At 35.5% G+C, this 18,626-nt stretch overlaps 1 protein-coding gene across 2 annotated transcripts in view; it reads left to right on the top strand.

The window, feature by feature from the left end:
* MCUB (mitochondrial calcium uniporter dominant negative subunit beta) overlaps positions 1–18,315 on the top strand; it is a 97,114-nt gene extending 78,799 nt beyond the window's left edge. For both annotated transcript variants that reach the window (XM_074274915.1, XM_074274916.1), the window contains 5 exons: positions 7,543–7,647; positions 10,535–10,695; positions 15,143–15,346; positions 16,142–16,258; positions 18,110–18,315. In XM_074274915.1, coding sequence (XP_074131016.1) covers positions 7,543–7,647; positions 10,535–10,695; positions 15,143–15,346; positions 16,142–16,258; positions 18,110–18,187 — 665 coding nt within the window. In that variant the 3' untranslated portion in view covers positions 18,188–18,315. The remainder of the gene's footprint in view (positions 1–7,542; positions 7,648–10,534; positions 10,696–15,142; positions 15,347–16,141; positions 16,259–18,109) is intronic.
* Positions 18,316–18,626: the final 311 nt, after the last annotated feature.

Raw genomic sequence — 18,626 nt, 5'->3', positions numbered from 1 at the left:
GGCTGAATGATACTATGAATGAGTCTCCAAGAATCCTGCAAACAATACTTGTGGCTCAGACTAGGGGTAGACTGAGGCAGGGTGCTGAGAGCTGGAACGGGACTCTGGGTATGGTGAGCCAATGGAGATAGGATGACATAATGGGGGGAGGAACCACAGAGATGGGGAGAGGCATTCTGATTTTCTAAAATATAAGATCTTTTATCCTTATCAAATATTCTGATTGAGGGAGGGGTGGTTTTGCAGGATTGAGCAGAAAATAATTATAAACTGAGGCAGAACAATTAGGGAAACTGAATCAGGACAATAAAAGAGAACTGTGGCATGATACCCTATCAATATAACTTTGGTTCACATACCATTTGCTGTTGCTATCCTTACTTAAATTCTGTACTTGATATAATGTTTGATAGAATTTAATTTGTAAATCTGTCTGGTTCTAGTGCTTTTTCTTTGGAAGCTCATTTATGGCCTTTATTCTGATTTTTAAAATTATCAGACAGATACTTTAAAAATGGGAAAATGTTTTTGCTTTCTGTACCATTATCAGTACAACTTGTATATAAAATCCAATCCTTAGAATTTATTACCAAAACATACCTAAAATTTGAATTTCTACAGTTTTGGAAACCAGTCATATCCATCTATATATAATTCTTGGAGAAAGCAATATAATCCTGTTGCATTTTTCAGAATTAACTATTCCACTTAATTAGAAAATTTTTATATTACATCTTTGTTTTATTACCTAATCTAATCATTTCCCCTTTGGAGGATATCATTCCCTATATTATAATTTGACCATTTCTATATTATAATACAGGTTAAAGTTGTAACATGTTCATACTTGAATCCCAGTATAATTACTCAAATGTTCCAGTATCAATTTATTATTTAATAGATTTAGTGTTATTTTACAAAACTTCTTGATTATGGAATTTTGCTATAAAAGGAAAACAAAGGATATAGGTACATCAAAACAGGAGAAAAAACTCCCTCACCTTTGTTTGACTCCAGGCATGAACCACATCTATACCAATAATGTAGTCACAATATTATTAAAAAGGCTTAAAATTAAGCAGGTAGGAAAATTTTCATTTTCATCAAGGAAAATAGCACAGTAGGGAAATGGCATAAGGATCCTACCTAGCCTAGATCATCCCCACAATCTTTCCCGGGCAGGAACATCTTTCTTAGCAGTCCCAGACTACCATACTTGCCATTTTCTATTATTTATTTTATGTCAATTCAGATAACTATCCTGGTAATCAAAGTTAAAAACAACAATAAATTTAGTCTTCATCTAAAATAGCAAAATTTCACTAATCACTATTTAGAGGTTGAATGTCTTTTCTGATTTTTCTCTAACAATTAACTGTTCATTAATCCTTTACTTATAAATTAAAACTATTCATATTCTGGGGCTTCAAACATACAACAAATACTTGATAGTTGACTCATCATTAATATATTGAAGCTATATCTTTAAACTATCATATGTACTTTCATAAAAGTCAAGATTTTCAAGTGAAAACATGCTATTATAATAAATAGTAGTATTAGAATTTATAATTATATAAATATTTGTTTTCAAATATGCAGTTTTCATCATATCCTTTTAAAAGTCTGATTCATATGTGACAACATTCAGATTAAAGTTTGCCTTGTCTAACAGTATTTTTATTTTATAGTGGTCTCTCAATTTTTACAACATAAATTTAAAAATACAATAATAAACAATAGGCTTCAGATGATATCAACTTCATTTCTAAGTTATCATTCTCTATTACCTTGGTCTTTGAAATTATTAAATATGGAACAATTACATTCACATATGTGCTTAGCATATGCCAGTCATTTTACAATCATCATATCATTTTGTACCTAACAAGGTATTTGTTATTCCCTCTTTGAGCTAAATATGATGAGATAAAAGTTCAAACAATGCTCACTCCCCTTCCTTTTTTCCTTCTACAGGAATAGGCCTTTTGTGCCTCTTTCTGTGATGTAATTTACTCCATTTTACTTTCCCTTTCCCCCCCCCCCTTACAGTCTTTTTTCCACTCCTTAATTTCTTTTTGTATTTTATTATATCAAAGTCAACTTAAAACCAAAACTCTCTAACTGCCCTACAAAGATACAGTTCTCAAGAATTATAAGTATTATCTTCCTGTGTAGGAATGTAAACAACTTAACCTTTAAATAACTGGGTTTTTTTCTTTCCTGTTTTATTTTTTTATGCTTCTCTTTAGTCTTATAATTGAAGATCAGATTTTTTTCAGCTCTGGTGTTTTCATCAGAAGTGTTTAAAAATCCCCTATTTCATTGAATATCCATCTTTTCCTCTGAAAGATAATGCTCAATTTTGCTGGGTGGTTGATTTTTGTTTATAGTTCTCGCTCCTTTGTCCCTGGAATATTATATTACAAGCCCTTTGACCCTTTAATGTGGAATCTGTTAGATGCTGGAAAATCCTGACTGTGACTCCTTGATTATATGAATTGTTTCTGGCTGCTTGCAGTGTTTTCTTCTTGACCTGATGATTCTGGAATTTAGCTACAATATTCCTTGAAGTTTTTATTTTAAGGTCTCTTTCAGAAGGTGACCTTTAAGGAGGATTCTTTCAATGATTGTTTTACCTTCTAAAACAATCAGGTCAGTTTTCCTTGATGATTTTTTAAAAAATGCTGTCCAGGCTTTTTTTTTTTTTTTTTTTTTTTTTTTTTTTTTTTAAATCATGGCTCTCAGATAGTCTAGTAATTCTTAAATTACCTCTCCTAAGGCTGTTTTTCAGGTCTATTGTTTTTCTAGTGAGGTATTTTATATGTCTTCTATCTTTTCACTTTTTAAAATTTTGTTTGATTGATTCTTACTCTCACATTGAGTCCTTTGCTTACATTTGTCCAATTCTAATTTTTAATGAACAATGAATTAACTTCTTCAGTTAGCTTTTTCATCTCATTTTCCAATTAGCCAAGTCTACTTTTAAAGGATTGGTTTTCTTTTTTACTTTGTCAAATCTGTTTTTAAGGTGCTTTTTTCATCAGTCAATTTTTACATTTCCTTTTCCAAACTCTTGACTTTTTTTTTCATAATTCTCCTGTACAGTTCTCATTTCTTTTCCCAATTTTTCTTATACTTCTCTTACTTGATTTTTAAAAGCCTTTTTGAGCTCTTTGAATAGAGCCTTTTGATCTTGAGACTAATTCATACTCTCTTTGAGGCTTCATATGTAAACAATTTCCCATTGCTGTCTTCTGGATTTGTGTTCTGATCTTTCCTGTTGCCATAGATTTCTTTGGTCAGGGCTCTTTTTATTTTTTGCTCATTTTAAAAACTTAAGCTCTGCTCCTAGGACATAGGAAGCAAAAGCTTGTTTTGCAGGGGGATGGGGCCTCTCACTGACTTTCTGTGCTGAGAGTGGAGGTGCTTCCAGCTTCTTCACTGTGCTGAGTTGACCTGGTCTAGCCCCACCTGTTGTGCAGTTTACTTTTTGCACTTGGTTTGGAAGTCTCACAACTGACCCTTTGACTCACTGGTCCACTGAGCCAAAACAGAGGAGCCTTTACTATTGGTCTTTACTTTGGTAATTTCCTTTGGTATAGATTTCCTTCATTGCACCTGCACTGTTCCCTGTTCCCCTTTTGCCTTAATGGGACAGATGGTTCCTGAAATCCTTCCAAGATATCTTAAGCAGGAAAATTGCTTCACTCTGAATTTTTATGAGTTCTATCATTCTGAAATTTGTCTAGAGGCTTACTTTACCATTGTTTCCTAGGGAAAGCTGAGGAGAACTTAGGAAACTTACTGGCTTCTCTCTGCCATCTTTCTAATATATCATTTTGGTCTCACAACAATCATTACTATTTTTCCTTTAACAAATCAGGAAACTGAGGCAAATAGAGATTAAAATAATTTGCTATAAATTATACAGCTTAACTGGAACAGAGAAAGATGGGCTCATCAAAGACAATCCCTTACCTTCTACAGCCATGATAAATGATGTGAGGATCACCCAGATTCACCCAGGCAACAGCTAGACAAGGCCTGCCAAGAGCCAGGTCTACCTTGTGATGCGGGTTGTGGTCCCTTTAAGAAACTAATCCTTTCAGATTGATTTATTCATTTCTGATTCCCAACCCCTCCTAGCTGATGCATTATCAATTCAAGAAGCTAGGACCTTTGATTCACAAATCCTGGTCAAAAGCACCCTTTTGAATTACAATAGAAGACTCCCTTGGGATCTGAGCCAACTTGGGACTCCACTCACAGGCCCCTTTAGCTAACTCTCTCAATATAAAAGAGCCAAACTCTAGTCCACTCTTTGCAGAGGTTCCAAACATGGCAGCCTTACACCTTCTCTTTACTTAACACCTTTTACTAACTAGACTTTAACCTTATTCCAAACTCCAAAATAAACCTCTTTTATCAATCTAGGTTTTCGGGTCTATAAATTCCTTTACAGGGGACTCTTGTGCTGCCACTAGACCTCATTTAACTCCATATCCTTGCACTAAATACAAAGGGGTTGCAGGAGAGCTCTATTTGACTCCCTGTACCCCGAACCTGCCACTAGACCTCATTTAAACCCTAATTTCATTTAGGTACCCCAATTCTAGACCTCATCACTTGGAGACACTGGGGTCTGCTTGGGGGGTGCTGAAGAAAGCACAGTCTAGGGCTTGGGGTAACTGGTGTTAGGACCTCCCCATTATTGAAAGTTCCAGGTGTTAGGGCTCAGGGAATGCTGACCATTGGACATGACCATGCTCCCTCCAGCTGCAGGTACTGGGATTGGGAAGCTACTGGGCTACTCCTTTCCTAGGCTGAATTCAAGTTTCTCTACAGTTCTCCAGTATTCTCTCTTCTTATTCTGATCTGAGATGAGAGGGGTTAACAGGAACATGAACTGTAATGGTCTTTTAGCACTCCTAGAAACTGAGATGTACCCATGACTTGGGGATGGGGCATGTTGAATAATTAGGGTTGTGAGGAGGATCCCTTAATACTTTCTAGAGTACTTTTCCTTTTTCAGAATCTATCCTAGCCTTTATTTAAAGGGATATTTCCTTTCTGTTGGTACAGAAGGAGATTTGGGGACAAAATAAGAAATCAAGGAAGGAATTAACAAGAGGTTGTGATTTATCCTTTTTTTCCTTCACTCTCTTCATTCCTGGGCTTCTTGCCAATTAATTTTTCTTCACTGCCCTAAAACAATGAAAGTATTGATCTTGTCAATTACTTTTAACACTTTTTAAAAAAATCCTTAATTCCTCATTTTTCCTTAAAATAAACCCTATAGAGTGGTACCTCAAAACTTACTAAGGAACTTCAAAAGGGTTTGAATTCCTGGAATTATCCCAGAGTCTCAGGAGTTTTCTTCATTCTTAAAATGATTAATTTCCGTGTTCCTTAATGATTAATCTCACAATCTTCAGAATCTGCTAGATGGGTTTTAGCAGTTCTGTAACTTTAATTCTTTAACTTTATTTTTGTAACCCAACACTGCCAGTGTTGGAACCATAGAAAAGGAAAAAAAATGTCTTATAGGCTTTTCCTTTTTTCTTATAATCTAATCTGTGAAAAGCCTAAGGTGGGAGTTAGTAAAGTTGAGAAATCTTTCCAAGTGTTTTCACTACCTACAGCCCTTAGACTTTTTTTTCTGGCTGGCTGCATTTTAGATCGTTCAAGGTAACAGAATATAATTCATATGACAAACATGACTCAGACAATTATGCAAACACAGACAAAATGACAAGACAAATACAAACAGCAGACTATGCAATCGAAAAACTAATTTCACCCAGTTTCAAATGCACACAAAATCAAACATAAAAGTAATTCTTAGGCAAATACAACCTAGATATGCAGAAAATAAAAACCACAGTTCATAGCTAGACATTTTCATTTATAAAAGAAAAAATGCACACAAATGCCAATCCATGTGCAAAAATGTAACATGCACTCCTAGCAGTTACTATTATCAGTCTGTCCTAGGCCCAACAGAGTACCTTTGACCACTGACCTTTGCAGTGTCAACTTTACCTGGCTCGCCTCCTCTGAGGCCTTCAAAGGTCTCTGGCCATGATTTCTTGAATAGTAGTTTAATCATCAATAACATGCTCAAGAAAAGCCACGTGTAAACTTAAAAGCCTTTATTATACCTACTCACATAATGCCCTGACTTGTTAATTCCCTAGTGAACACCTGAAGACCTACATGTTCACTACTAAATTCCTTACCTCTCTCAGCTATCCATCAGCTTGGCTTGGCTACCCCAGGCTAGAGAGCCAGGTTAAAGAGAGCGACTTGCTGCCTGCAGTGGGCTTCTAAAGGTCCTGTGAGGTCACAAACACAGCCAACCAGCGAGAGAGCCATCACCTATTATGAAGCTATCTCAATATGGCCAGGATCCCACCCACAGGGCAATCCTATATCCACAGAGATTACTTCTGGGGAACTCAATCTCCTGTTGCACCGTGGCCGTTCATTTAAAGGACCCTTACACAAAAACAGTCCTTATCAAAGTGATCTGGGTCAAGAAAACGTACCCTGAAACATTCTTCACAAGGAAAGCCAAATTCATACAAGAGTGAGCCAGAAGATTTGAGCAAGAAAGGGCAGTAGAATCGCCAGATGAAGGGTACAGTCAGACTTCAGAGAAATAATCCAGTGGTGCCTAATCCACCCCACTGAAATCAGAAAATCCATTTGGCCGTGTTTCATGTCATATATGTCATGACACTAATGTCAGCTAGACCAGAACCAACTATGTGGCTGTAATTAAAGAGAACAGGGTAGAGACAGGAGAATCTGGACACAAAGAAAAGTTTAAATAATTTCAGAGTGAAGAATATGGTGTTTTTAACCCTCCCCCCCTTAAAAAAAAGGAAACCTTAATGTTTCTGATGCTGGGGCTACTTATATACATGAGAAGGGTTGGCTCTTAAATCTTAGATAGTTCTCTCAGTTAACATTTCTTGAGACAGTATAGGTATTCTTGGGTCCTGTGGGAACAATCACTGTCAAATCTTAGAGGTCATGGCCACCCTGCAGAACATAAAACCAGAGTTTTGTGACTGAAACTGGAGTCTGGTCCCTGTCAATGAAACATGATGAACAGCCCTGGGAAATAAAGAGAGCTAAATACCTTAATAACACTGCCAGAGGATGAGATCATTCCAGGGCACAAAGGATATTGTTATGCCCAGCTTCTTGCTGGGACTTAGTTATGGGAAACGGCTCCAAAATATTTTGACAATCTGCATCTCTCCTTTGCATCAGTTTTCCTTGTCTGTCATTCTTAAGCACAAAATTCATCTGAGAAGGAGATGTCCAGTTTGGACAAGGTCAGCAGTGTTGGATTAGACAGGAAAACATTTTCAGTAGTAATTGTAAGAGGTAATTAAAAGTGTTACATTCATTCATTTTTACTTTCTGTGTTCCTGTTGATGGAGAACTTGTAAAAAATAAATGTGCTGTCTGGAAAATTGATTTTGTTTTCGCTCAAAGAACTGGTTTTTAAGTCTTTGTCTTCTACAGATGGGAACAGTATTCCAACTTCAACTGCTATGGAGATTTTACTTATGAATGACTTTAAACTGATGATAAATGATATAACATATGATGTTCAGAGTCCTAATAAAGGTAAGAATCCAAAAAGCATTCAGAAATATTTATTTCTGCCTTGGATGGCTTGGGGTAGGAGTGGTTTGGGTTCATCAAATGATCAAGAGATCTTGGAAGAATCCATATTTTTAGAATTTTCAGCCAGTTATATATAAAATGATTTCCAACATTAGCTCCTCTTTGTCCTCCCTCTCCAACCTAATATCCTGTCTCTTCCCCTTTAGCTTTAAAAGCTTGGACTTTGACTTTTGCCTGCTATTTCCAACAGTAATCCATTTGGGTGGAGATGGTCAGAATTCTCTTTTTTATTTCCTTCCTCCTCTTTAAATATTGCAACTCCTCACTTCTCTCAAGTTTTCCCTTTCATTTTGGAGCAACCTGTGCTTTCCTTTCTTTGAAGGCTTATTAGTTTGTTTCTGGACTTAGTGTGTGATTATATTGATTCTCACATTAAGTAATCTCTTTGAACATTGCCTCCAAATGTTTGTTTTGTGTCTGTGTAGTAAATACTTGTTAAGTTAACTAAGCAAGTGACTCAACTCATGGGTTTGAGACCTCTGCTGGCCATGGATGTTATCACCTCTGTTGTAACTAGGAATATAGCATCCCATTTCTTTGGCTTTCTCAACCCATTATAGCCATCAAAATTATAAATCTCTTTTGTGTATGTGTATATGAACTTACATTTTGAGGAGGAATTTAAGTTTTTTTTTTTCTCTTAAAAATGATATATTCAATTTAACAAGCATTTATTAAGCAATGTGATAGATGCCAAAAAGTAAATTAAATATTCCCTATCCATATTTTTAATTTGATCCTCAACTGCCTTTTTATTGCCACATATTATTCTGATTTTTTATAGAATAAAGACTTTATTGGAATAAACAGAAGAAAAAAGTTATCTTCATAGTTCTTTTATTTCTGAATACATCTCCCCTTTCCCCACTTTACCCAGGGAAATGGTTCTTATCATAAAGTATAATAAAATCCTTGGTGGGGAAGGAAGAGGGAGATAAATTTGGAACATAAGATTTTGTAACAGTGAATGTTGAAAACTATCTTTATATATATTTAGAAAAATAAAATGCCATTTTAGAAAAAAACAACAAAACAAAGAAAAATAATAGAAAAATTATAAAAATAAAAAAAAATAGAAAAATAAAGAAAAATAAGGAAAAAAAATCTAGGTTAGTAAACCAGACAATATACTGTGGTAAGTGAAAGATGAAATGACTGAGGAAACAAAGATTCAATCTTTAAAATATATTGGGGGGGGGTTGTTTCTTTTTAAATAATTTAATTTTTATTAAAGCTTTTTATTTTTAAAACATATACATAAGTGAGCAGAACCAGATCATTGTACATAGCAACAAGATTTTATGATGATCAATTCTGATGGACATGGCTCTCTTCAACAGTGAGATGATTTAGACCATTTCCAATAATATTATGATGAAGAGAGCCATTTACACCCAGAAAGAAGAGTGTAGGGACTGAGTGTGGTTCACAACATAGCATTTTTACTCTTTTTGCTGTTGTTTGCTTGCATTTTATTTTCTTTCTCATTTTTTCCTGTTTGATCTGATTTTTCTTGTGCAGCAAGATAATTGTATAAATATCTATGCATATATTGAATCTATCATGTTTAACATATCCTGGATTACTTGCCATGTAAAGGAAGGGTAGGAGTGGAGGGAAAACTGGAACATAAGATTTTGTAAGAGTTAATGTTGGAAAATTATCCATGCATGTTTTTTAAAATTTTTTATTAAAGCTTTTTGTTTTCAAAACATGCATGGATAATTTTTCAACATTGACCCTTGCAAAACCTTGTATTCCAAATTTTCCTCTCCTACTCCCTAGATGGTAAATAATCCCATATATATTAAACATTATAAAAAATATGTTAAATTCAATATAAGGCATATTGATTTATTAAGTAATACATGGAAAGTACCCATTAAACCAGAATTAGACCTCAGATTAGACCTAGATCCCCAAAAGAAGTAGAAATAGACACTTATACATTAAAAACAATCAAATAAGGCCAAATAATTAATAAAAATAGGATCCAGGGCAGCTAGGTGGTGCAGTGGATAGAGCACCAGTCCTGAAATTAGGAAGACCCGAATTCAAATGTGACCTCAGACACTTAACACTTCCTAGCTGTGTGACCCTGGGCAAGTGATTTAACCCCAATTGCTTCAGGGGGGGAAAAAAAAAGATCAAATGGAAACAACTAAGATATAACATTAGATAACCTGATGTCTAATTGAAGGAAAGATTAGGGACTTTCAAAATTGGGTAGGGGTATGTGATTTGCCCAGAAATCACAAAGTTAGTAAATATCTGAGGCTAGATTTGAACTCAGAAAGATGAGTCTTCTTGACTCCAAACTTGGTTCTTAGTATTACAAGGAGGTTTTCCATTGTTTGGCTGAGGAGAGAGGATAATGAGAAGGAGAAATAGTAAATTCTTTATTTGTTATAAATGTTTTCTCCCAGTTAGGGCACGAGAAAATTTTTGTACATTGGAAAAATTAAACTAAAAAAATTATTGTTGATTTGAAAAGATTAAATATATATGATTAAAAATATATGTATGATGAGTATCCTTGGTATTTAACGTTTGAATGAAAAAAATTTTTTTACTAAGAAGTAAATAAAAATACTTCATTTGTTTTAGGAGATGGGGAAGGGACGAGAGAAAAGAGAAATATAATTTAAATTGGAGATGATATAAAGACAAAATAACCTTAAATACTTGCCCACAAACTGGGACAGGTTAAGCTCACAAGAGCCTGCGCTTGTCACAGTCAGAATGGGACTTGACTGCCTGAACTGGCAGCATGTCAGGTCTGACTTGCTCCTTCTTTGATTGTGATTGCTATTGTGTCTTTTCTCAGAAAAACAGAATAGTGAGCACATGACTGGCATGGATGACATTAAGTCCTTGGTACAGAGACTCTTTACTGCCTTGCATGTGGAGGAGCATCAGGTCAAGAAAGAACGCAGTTTACTAGAGAAAATTGAAGAGCTGAAGGAACAGCTGCAGCCCATGGAAGAGGTTAGTCAACGGGTTATCCAATAAGGGGCCAGGCTTCTCTTGGCCATCCTCTCTGGACAATGAGAAGGGATCATTTTTTTTTTTTTTATTAATAGTTTTTATTTACCAGATAAATGCATGGGTAATTTTACAACATTGACAATTGCCAAACCTTTTGATTTAGAACATAGGACAGTCATGACCTTGAAACATAAATCCATCAATATGGGAAGTATTACAGATAATTACATAAATTACATAAGCACATAGTAACATAGTAACGTAACACATGCTAGAAGTATATAACATAATCATAAATTGAAAATTTATAAATGTCCATAAGTCCATTGTCCATTAGTCTCATCTTGTGTGAGGAAGTCCAATGATTCCTGCTGGTTTTTAAAGTTCTTTAACAGTCTTCTTATTATCCATGCTCTTTCAGTGTCAGATGTGTCTTAGATCTTCTCCTTTATTTTGAGGCCTTTCTCTTTTTCTGTCTTTCTCTGATGGACAAGGCGAATATGACTTGTTGGCACCCATCTGATTCCTTCTCCTGCTGAAGAAATACAAGCAAACCCTCTCCCCCAGGCAGTTAACCTATCTGGTCCCTTCCATTCACCACTTTCTGGATCTCTCCACATCACCTGGAGATTATCTAAGGACAGTGGAGCTGCTCGCACTGGACACTGCCCTTCTGGTGGGTTATAAAACCTGTCTGCCGGAGCCAGTGCATCTTTGTCAAAAATTAGAAAATTAATGGTATAGAGAACTAAATTTAGAAGTTCTCTAGGGTTACCTGTGGCTCCCCCTTTCTTTTGTTTTTGGAGGAGTGTCTTAATATCCCTGTTTCTTCTCTCTACTATTGCCTGCCCTTGAGGATTAAAGGGTATGCCCGTGGTATGTAAAATCTTATACTGTGCACAAAAGTGTGTAAAATGTTTGGACGTATATGCAGGTCCATTGTCTGTTTTTATTGCTTGTGGCACACCCATAATTGCAAAAGCTTGTATAAGGAATTCAGTGACCACTCGGGCTGTCTCTTTTGCTGCTGGCATTTGCAAATGCAAATGTGAACCAATTGTAGCGAGCTGTCGTCTCTAGAAGCTGCCGGATTACTCTCTGGGAAGAGATCTGCTGTGTCTACTCAAATCTCTCCGACAGATTCTTCTTCCTGTAACGAACCGTTGTCTCCAGGCAGTTGCTGTTAACTCTTGTCCAAAGAAGTGACTTCCCTTCCTGCAGAGAGCCCCGTCAAGCCTGATGCAATTCAGAGTCTACTCTTCTTGAATCCTGGCTCTGAATCTCCTCCAGCTCTTATCCTTCTCCAGGCCGATCTGTTCTCTGGGCCCAGTGCTGTCTCTTTTATCCTCCCAGAGAATGGGCGTGGGATAATGCAAGGGCTTCTGGGAAGAACCATCCCAGCCAATGAGCTTGCCCCCTCTATCAAGTCAACCTGAGTTCTCACCTTGTAATTGTCCAGAAAACCTCAGTTCTCACTTAGTAAACCTAACACTTTTGTTCTAATTTTTCCCCTCCTTCCCCCTCCCCCAGATGGCAGGTTGACCAATACATGTTCAATATGTTGAAGTATAAATTAAATACAATATTTGTATACATGACCAAACAGTTGTTTTGCTAAACAAAAAGACTCAGACTTTGAAATAGTGTACATTTAGCCTGTGAAGGAAATCCAAAATGCAGGTGGACAAAAATAGAGGGATTAGGAATTCTATGTTGTGTTGTATAGTCATCTCCCAGAGTTTTTTCGCTGAGTGTAGCTGGTTCAGTTCATTACTGTTCTATTGGAACTGATTTGGTTCATCTCACTGTTGAAAATGGCCACATCCATCAGAATTGAGTCATCATGTAGTACTGAGCATCAGTTCATGTAAGTCTGAGAGGGATCATTTCAAAGGATCATCAGAATTCATAGAAAAGGCCCTCCCTTGTCATGGGCTTCATGCAAGAACAGGGAGTCAAGTTTTCCAAAGCTAATCAAAACCCGAGTATGCAGGGCTTCCTAATAAACTAAATAATACAAGAAGAAAGTTAGCAGAGAAAAATAATGACTTCAGTTGACTCTTCTATTATGGAAGCATAGAAAGCCTGCTGGTTCAAGACCAAAGGAGGATGTGGGCTCAAATTCTTGTTTCTGATATTTGATAGCTATGTGATCATGGGAAAATCAGTTAAATTCTGTGCACTTTAGTTTCCTCATTTGTAAAATAAGGGCAGTGGACTAAATGACCTCTGAGTTCCCTTCCAGGTCTAGATGTTGGAATTAATTGATTATAAATAAGCATTTATTTTATATTACATATTTTGCATAATATATAATTATACACTATATATCATATTGATATTGGGTAATGTTTTATTATAAATAGGCATTAATTTTATATTATATATTTTATTTTTATATTATTTTATGTTATATATTTTCCTTATATAATTATACAATTTATTGTGTGATGTTTTATTGTGAATAAGGATTTTTAAATATATATAATTACATAATATATATTGTGTATGATCTATATTATATGTTTTATTATAAATAAGCATTTAAAATCACCATGTCAGGAACCAACTAGCCTTTGACAAGAAGCTTTTTCCAAACTCTCTTAATTCTAGTGTCTTTTCTCTGTTGATTTCTTCCTATTTATTCTATATTGTAGCTTGTTTCTACATCGATGCTAGCATGTTGTCTCTCTCTAGTAGACTGTAAATTCCTTGAGAATGTTATTGTTCACTCCTTTCATGTCTGATTCTATTTGGGGTTTTCTTAGCAAAAATACTGGAGTAGTTTGCCATTTTCTTCTCTGGCTGGTGTTACAATGGAGGAAACTGAGGCAAACAGGATGAAATGATTTGCTGAAGTTCATATTTGAACTCAGGAAGATGAGCCTTCCTGACTACAGGTCCAGCACTCTAACTACTGGACTACCTAGTTGCTTCTTTGAAACCTAAAATAAAAGGAGATACTTAACAAAATGTCTAACAGATGGCACAGTGGGGAGTGCCAACCCTGGAGTCAGGAAGAATAGAGTTCAAATCTAGCCAGACACTTGCTAGCTTTGTGACCTTAAGTTTTAAACCTGTTTCCCTCAGCTTTTTCCACTGTATTTTTTTGGGGGAGAGGAGAAAATTGAGGCCATTGGGATTAAGGGACTTGCTCAGGATCAGACAGCTAGTAAGTGTTAAGTGGCTAAGGCTGAATTTGAAGTTAGGTCCTTCTGACTCCAGGGTTGGTGCTTTATCCATTGCATCATCTAGTTGCCCCTCCACTGTAAAATAAGGATAATAACATCTATTTCCCAGGATGGTTGTGAAGGTCAAATGAAATATTTGTAAATCACCTGGCACATAGTAAGCAGTATATAAATGCTAACTGATAGTATTATTATAATTATTGTTATTATTAAGTGCTTTTGACTGACTGAGAATACACAGCAAGACAATTCTTGATCTCAGAGCTTATAGACTAGTAATAGTAGTAAATAAAATAGATTAAATATAGAATATACATATATGTGTGTGTGTATATATATGTGTGTATATATATATATCTGAAATGAATAGAAAATGATGTGGGGGCAGGGCAGGGGGGGAGATTGTAACAACTGGAGGAACTGGAAAAAGTCTCTTAAAGGAGGTGATACCTGAGCTTAGTCACAAAACACGGTTCCAAGAGATTTGGGTGAGAAAATACAGAATTCCAAGTGTGGGGAGGGCAGTATCAGCATGGGAAGCCTTTACAATAGAACTTAGTAGCCATTTAATAAACTTTACCAACTCAAATATTTAGTTTTATTGTAATGCTAAGAACAAAAGGACATGTGACTCCATTTGACCTGGTAACCCCTTGATCATGTCATTGTTCATATAGGTATATATATCTATTTACCCTGTGACAGAAATATTCTCACAGTTGTATATAAGAGGAATAATTATTTAAGATGCATTGATTGGGGGTAGGTGGAAAGGTGGCACAATCACTCCTTAAAGCCAACACTTTAATGAATCCATTTGGAAATGTTTCATCTAAATAGTCATTCTGGGCTTTCATAAGATTCTAGGTCAGATGCCAGGTATTCCTTTATATTAGGTTTGTTTTAAGTAAAATAGACGGGCACCTTTATTTTCTTTTTGGAGGAGGTTATAGAGGTAGCATGATGAAGCCCAGAAATACTCTCAGAACTCTTGAATTTTGCCACAACCAAATTAATATTAAACTGGGAAATGTTAAATAAAATAACACAGCACAACATAGATAATATTGTCTGAATTTCCACACCAAGAATGTTATTTCTTCTGAAGGTATCATTAAGAATTCTTAGCACATACTCCTTGGACTTGTGGGAAAAAATTATGGGAATCCTATATAAGTACAATCATGGGTCTGGGCCAAAAAAGGGTAGATATTGCAATTATAAGTAGATTAATCAAGTGGTTTTCTTTTCTTCAGCTGAAAACTAAAATTGCAGCTGGCTCAGAGGCCAAAACCAACAGACTTTTGTGGATAGGACTGGCCCTGATGTCCACTCAGGGTGGAATCCTGGCCTGGCTCACATGGTGGGTGTACTCCTGGGATATCATGGAACCCGTGACTTACTTCATCACTTTTGGCAGCTCCATGACCTTCTTTGCTTATTTTCTCCTCACTCGACAGGTGTGTCTCTAGATAGAATAATCTATGTATGGCCTAGAAAGACTATTCATGTAAATTATATGAATTTACATGATAGGTCTGTTAATTTTTTTGTACTTTAATAGGCATTGAGCTAAGACTAGGAAGCCCTAAGTTTAAACCTGGCCTTAGGCATTTACTGGCTGTGTGATGATGGGCAAATAAATTGACAAATAAATTTGACAAATATGGTCATATGTCACAGTTCCTTTATGTGCAAAATAGAGATAACAAGAGCACCTATTTATCAGGATTGCTGTGAGAATCAAATGAAATACTTATAAAGCATTTTACAAAACTTAAATCCTTAGCCAGTAGTAGTAATAGTTGTGGTAATAGCAGTAGTGGTAGTGGTAATGGTAGTAGTAATAGCTATTGTTGTTTATTGTGGTGCTGGTGGTGGTAGTAGTAATAATGGTGTTAATGGTACTAGTAGTTATTATTGTAGTTGTGTAGGGAATTTCTACCATTTTAGAAACATAATCAGACTGACTTAGATCTAGAGGTATCCTAACAGTTGTCTCAGATGTTTTAAGGTTAAATGATTCGCTTTGGGTCCCACAGCCAATTTCAGAGGCAGAATTTGAACCTAGGTCTTCCAGGCTCCCAAGACCTGCATTCTATCCATTAATCCATGCTACTTCACGTGTTAGATTAAAAATGCCATGTCCCAACACAAATCATTGATTATTCTCTCCTTGGTTGTTGTAATTATTAAGCCAAATATTGGAAGTCAGGGGTATATTAAAATATGGGGATTTTTTTTTTTTTAATTAGGATTATTCTTACTCGCTCATTAAGGAAAGACAATTTCTCTACTACTTCCACAAAAGACTGAAGAAGAAGGATTTTGATGTGGAACAATATAACAAGTTAAAAGAGGATCTTAAAAAGGTATCTTTATAAAGTTCTAACTATCTGGTATCTCCATTCTCAAAGCTGGATTTATATTTGTGATAGCTTGCTTCACGATCATCCAGTTATTGGCTTTACACTTGCAAAATTCCTCCCAGATGAAGTTGGGTATTTTTTCCCCCATTTTAAAAAAATGAATATTGAAGTATGAAATGGAACTCCAAACCCATTTAACCTTCTTCCAGGTTTTTGTCTTAAAGTTTTGCATTTGTATTTTTAGTCTTCATAGAAATATGAATAGCTCACATTTATATAACATTTTATACTTAATAGTGTTTCCTTACATCATGTGTGCATTAAAGTTCTATAACTTTTACATAGGATGTTGGGGACCCATTTACTTTCTGGGCTGGGTTTACTCATTCCATTTTGCCCTTTTATTGAGAGAACTGAGTTCTCAGATAAGGACTATCATCATATGGCTCTATTCATTCTTTCTCAGGATCCTAGGGGTAACTGTTATGCAGGAATACTCTCCCTACTCACTATTAGAGGTCTTGAACACTAGTGTGTTCCATTTATACAAAACCAGCCACTCACAGTGATGATAACTACTAGATCCTAAATATAATGATCTATTTAACAATAAAGTAAAATAATAATTATTATAAATCTCAGGTGCTTACTTTAAGCAAATTCAGGAAAAATTAATAATCCACTGTACATAGATTTGAGTCACACTTTACCACCAGTGCACTAATGTTTGAGGAATGGGCACATACTTACTTAATACAAGTGAAGAAATCCTCTATGTTCAGGGTTAACTCACAACTGTAGTCTTGGTGTCATTGGTCCTTTCAGGTGATATGTGAAAGATCTTTGCTAATTGTTTTTATACAAACTCTCCTGCTAGGCAGATTTTATCTCAAAATCATTAGGAATTGACAAGCTCTTTTAACTCATTCACCCTTAAAAGGGTGTTGAAGAAGTGTTATGCTGTTATGTTGGTTAACAGAGAACTGCAAAACTCATCAAACTGGCTCTTCAAAATTTAGAGTGTTTCTGAAACAAAAAATTAAGCAAGGCAAATGTACACCTTATAAGAAAAAGACAATAACGAAGAGTTTTTTTTTTTTTTTTTTTTTTTAAACAAATGCATTCTAATCCCAGAAAGATAGGGATTGTTCTTCCTGCTATGTGATAAGATTATTTTTTTAGACTAGAACTGTGGTTTCATTGTTGTAGGAAGGTCCCAATGAGTCACTTTCTTCTGCTAACATAAGTCAACTGGATTTTTTTTTTTAATTTAAAAATGTAAAAACATAACCTGGGGCACAAAGAGATTAACTAGCTATGTCACTTAATGTGTCACAGACAGAATGTGTCAAAGGAACCCAGGCTTTCCATACTCAGATGTATTATACCATGTGGCTTTTCCAAACTAATATTAAACCTAAAAGTATGATGACCTCCTTCTTTCCCCCCACATGACATTTTCAGGTCAAATAAGCAAACATTAAGTACTTTCCATGTGCCACCCACTGTTATTTTCAGGATAGTGAAAGAGGACAAATTAAGGAGGGAAAATGGAGGACTTTAAAAGCTTCCAGGTTTATAGGTTCCTTGGCTTGTGCTATATTTCTACCATATAATCAGCAAAACTTCTTGCTGTCCTTTATAAAAATAATGAATTCAGGATAATTTGGGCCTACATTAAATGCAGCCAAGGAAACAAAGTATTCATTCTGAAATGCTATTGTCCCAGTACAGGGGAAAAACTCTTGAGTTTGCTCAAGAATCCCTTGAATATGGATATATCCCTTGCACACAATAGATTATTTATGTTTCTCATTCTTTTATTCCATCTTTTTCTGTCTTTTATTTTGTTAGGCTGAAGAGTCTCTGCAGCGTCTGCGCCAGCCTCTCCACTTGCAGTTACCAATCGAGGAAATTAAAGAGAAGAATTAATACCTGCTTTTATTATTTGATGAATGTTAATTTAGTTTGTTTTGCGAACTAGATGCTTAATAATTTTCTGTTATTAAAGATTTGAATTTTTTTCAAAAAGGAAGAAATAAAATTTTTTAGTTAATGAAGTTTTTCTTGGAAGACAAGTATTCTGAATTCTAAATCTTATAATGAGGTTTCTAGTGGATGACAAAGGGTCTGTCTGATATTATAGTGGGCAACTTGATGGTTTAGTGGATAGAGCACTAGGCCTGGAGTCAGGAAGACTCATCTTCCTGAGTTCAAATGCAGCCTCAAATATTTATTTTGTGACTGTTTGCCTCAGTTTCTATTTGAGCTGGAGGAGGAAATGGCAAATCACTCCAGGAATTTTGCCAAGAAAACTCCAAATGGGGTCATGAAGACTTGGACATGACTGAAAAACAATTGAACTGGTATT

Source organism: Sminthopsis crassicaudata, chromosome 6, assembly GCF_048593235.1.
Source record: "Sminthopsis crassicaudata isolate SCR6 chromosome 6, ASM4859323v1, whole genome shotgun sequence".
Taxonomy (NCBI): domain Eukaryota; kingdom Metazoa; phylum Chordata; class Mammalia; order Dasyuromorphia; family Dasyuridae; genus Sminthopsis; species Sminthopsis crassicaudata.
This window is presented reverse-complemented; position numbering and strand designations above follow the sequence as displayed.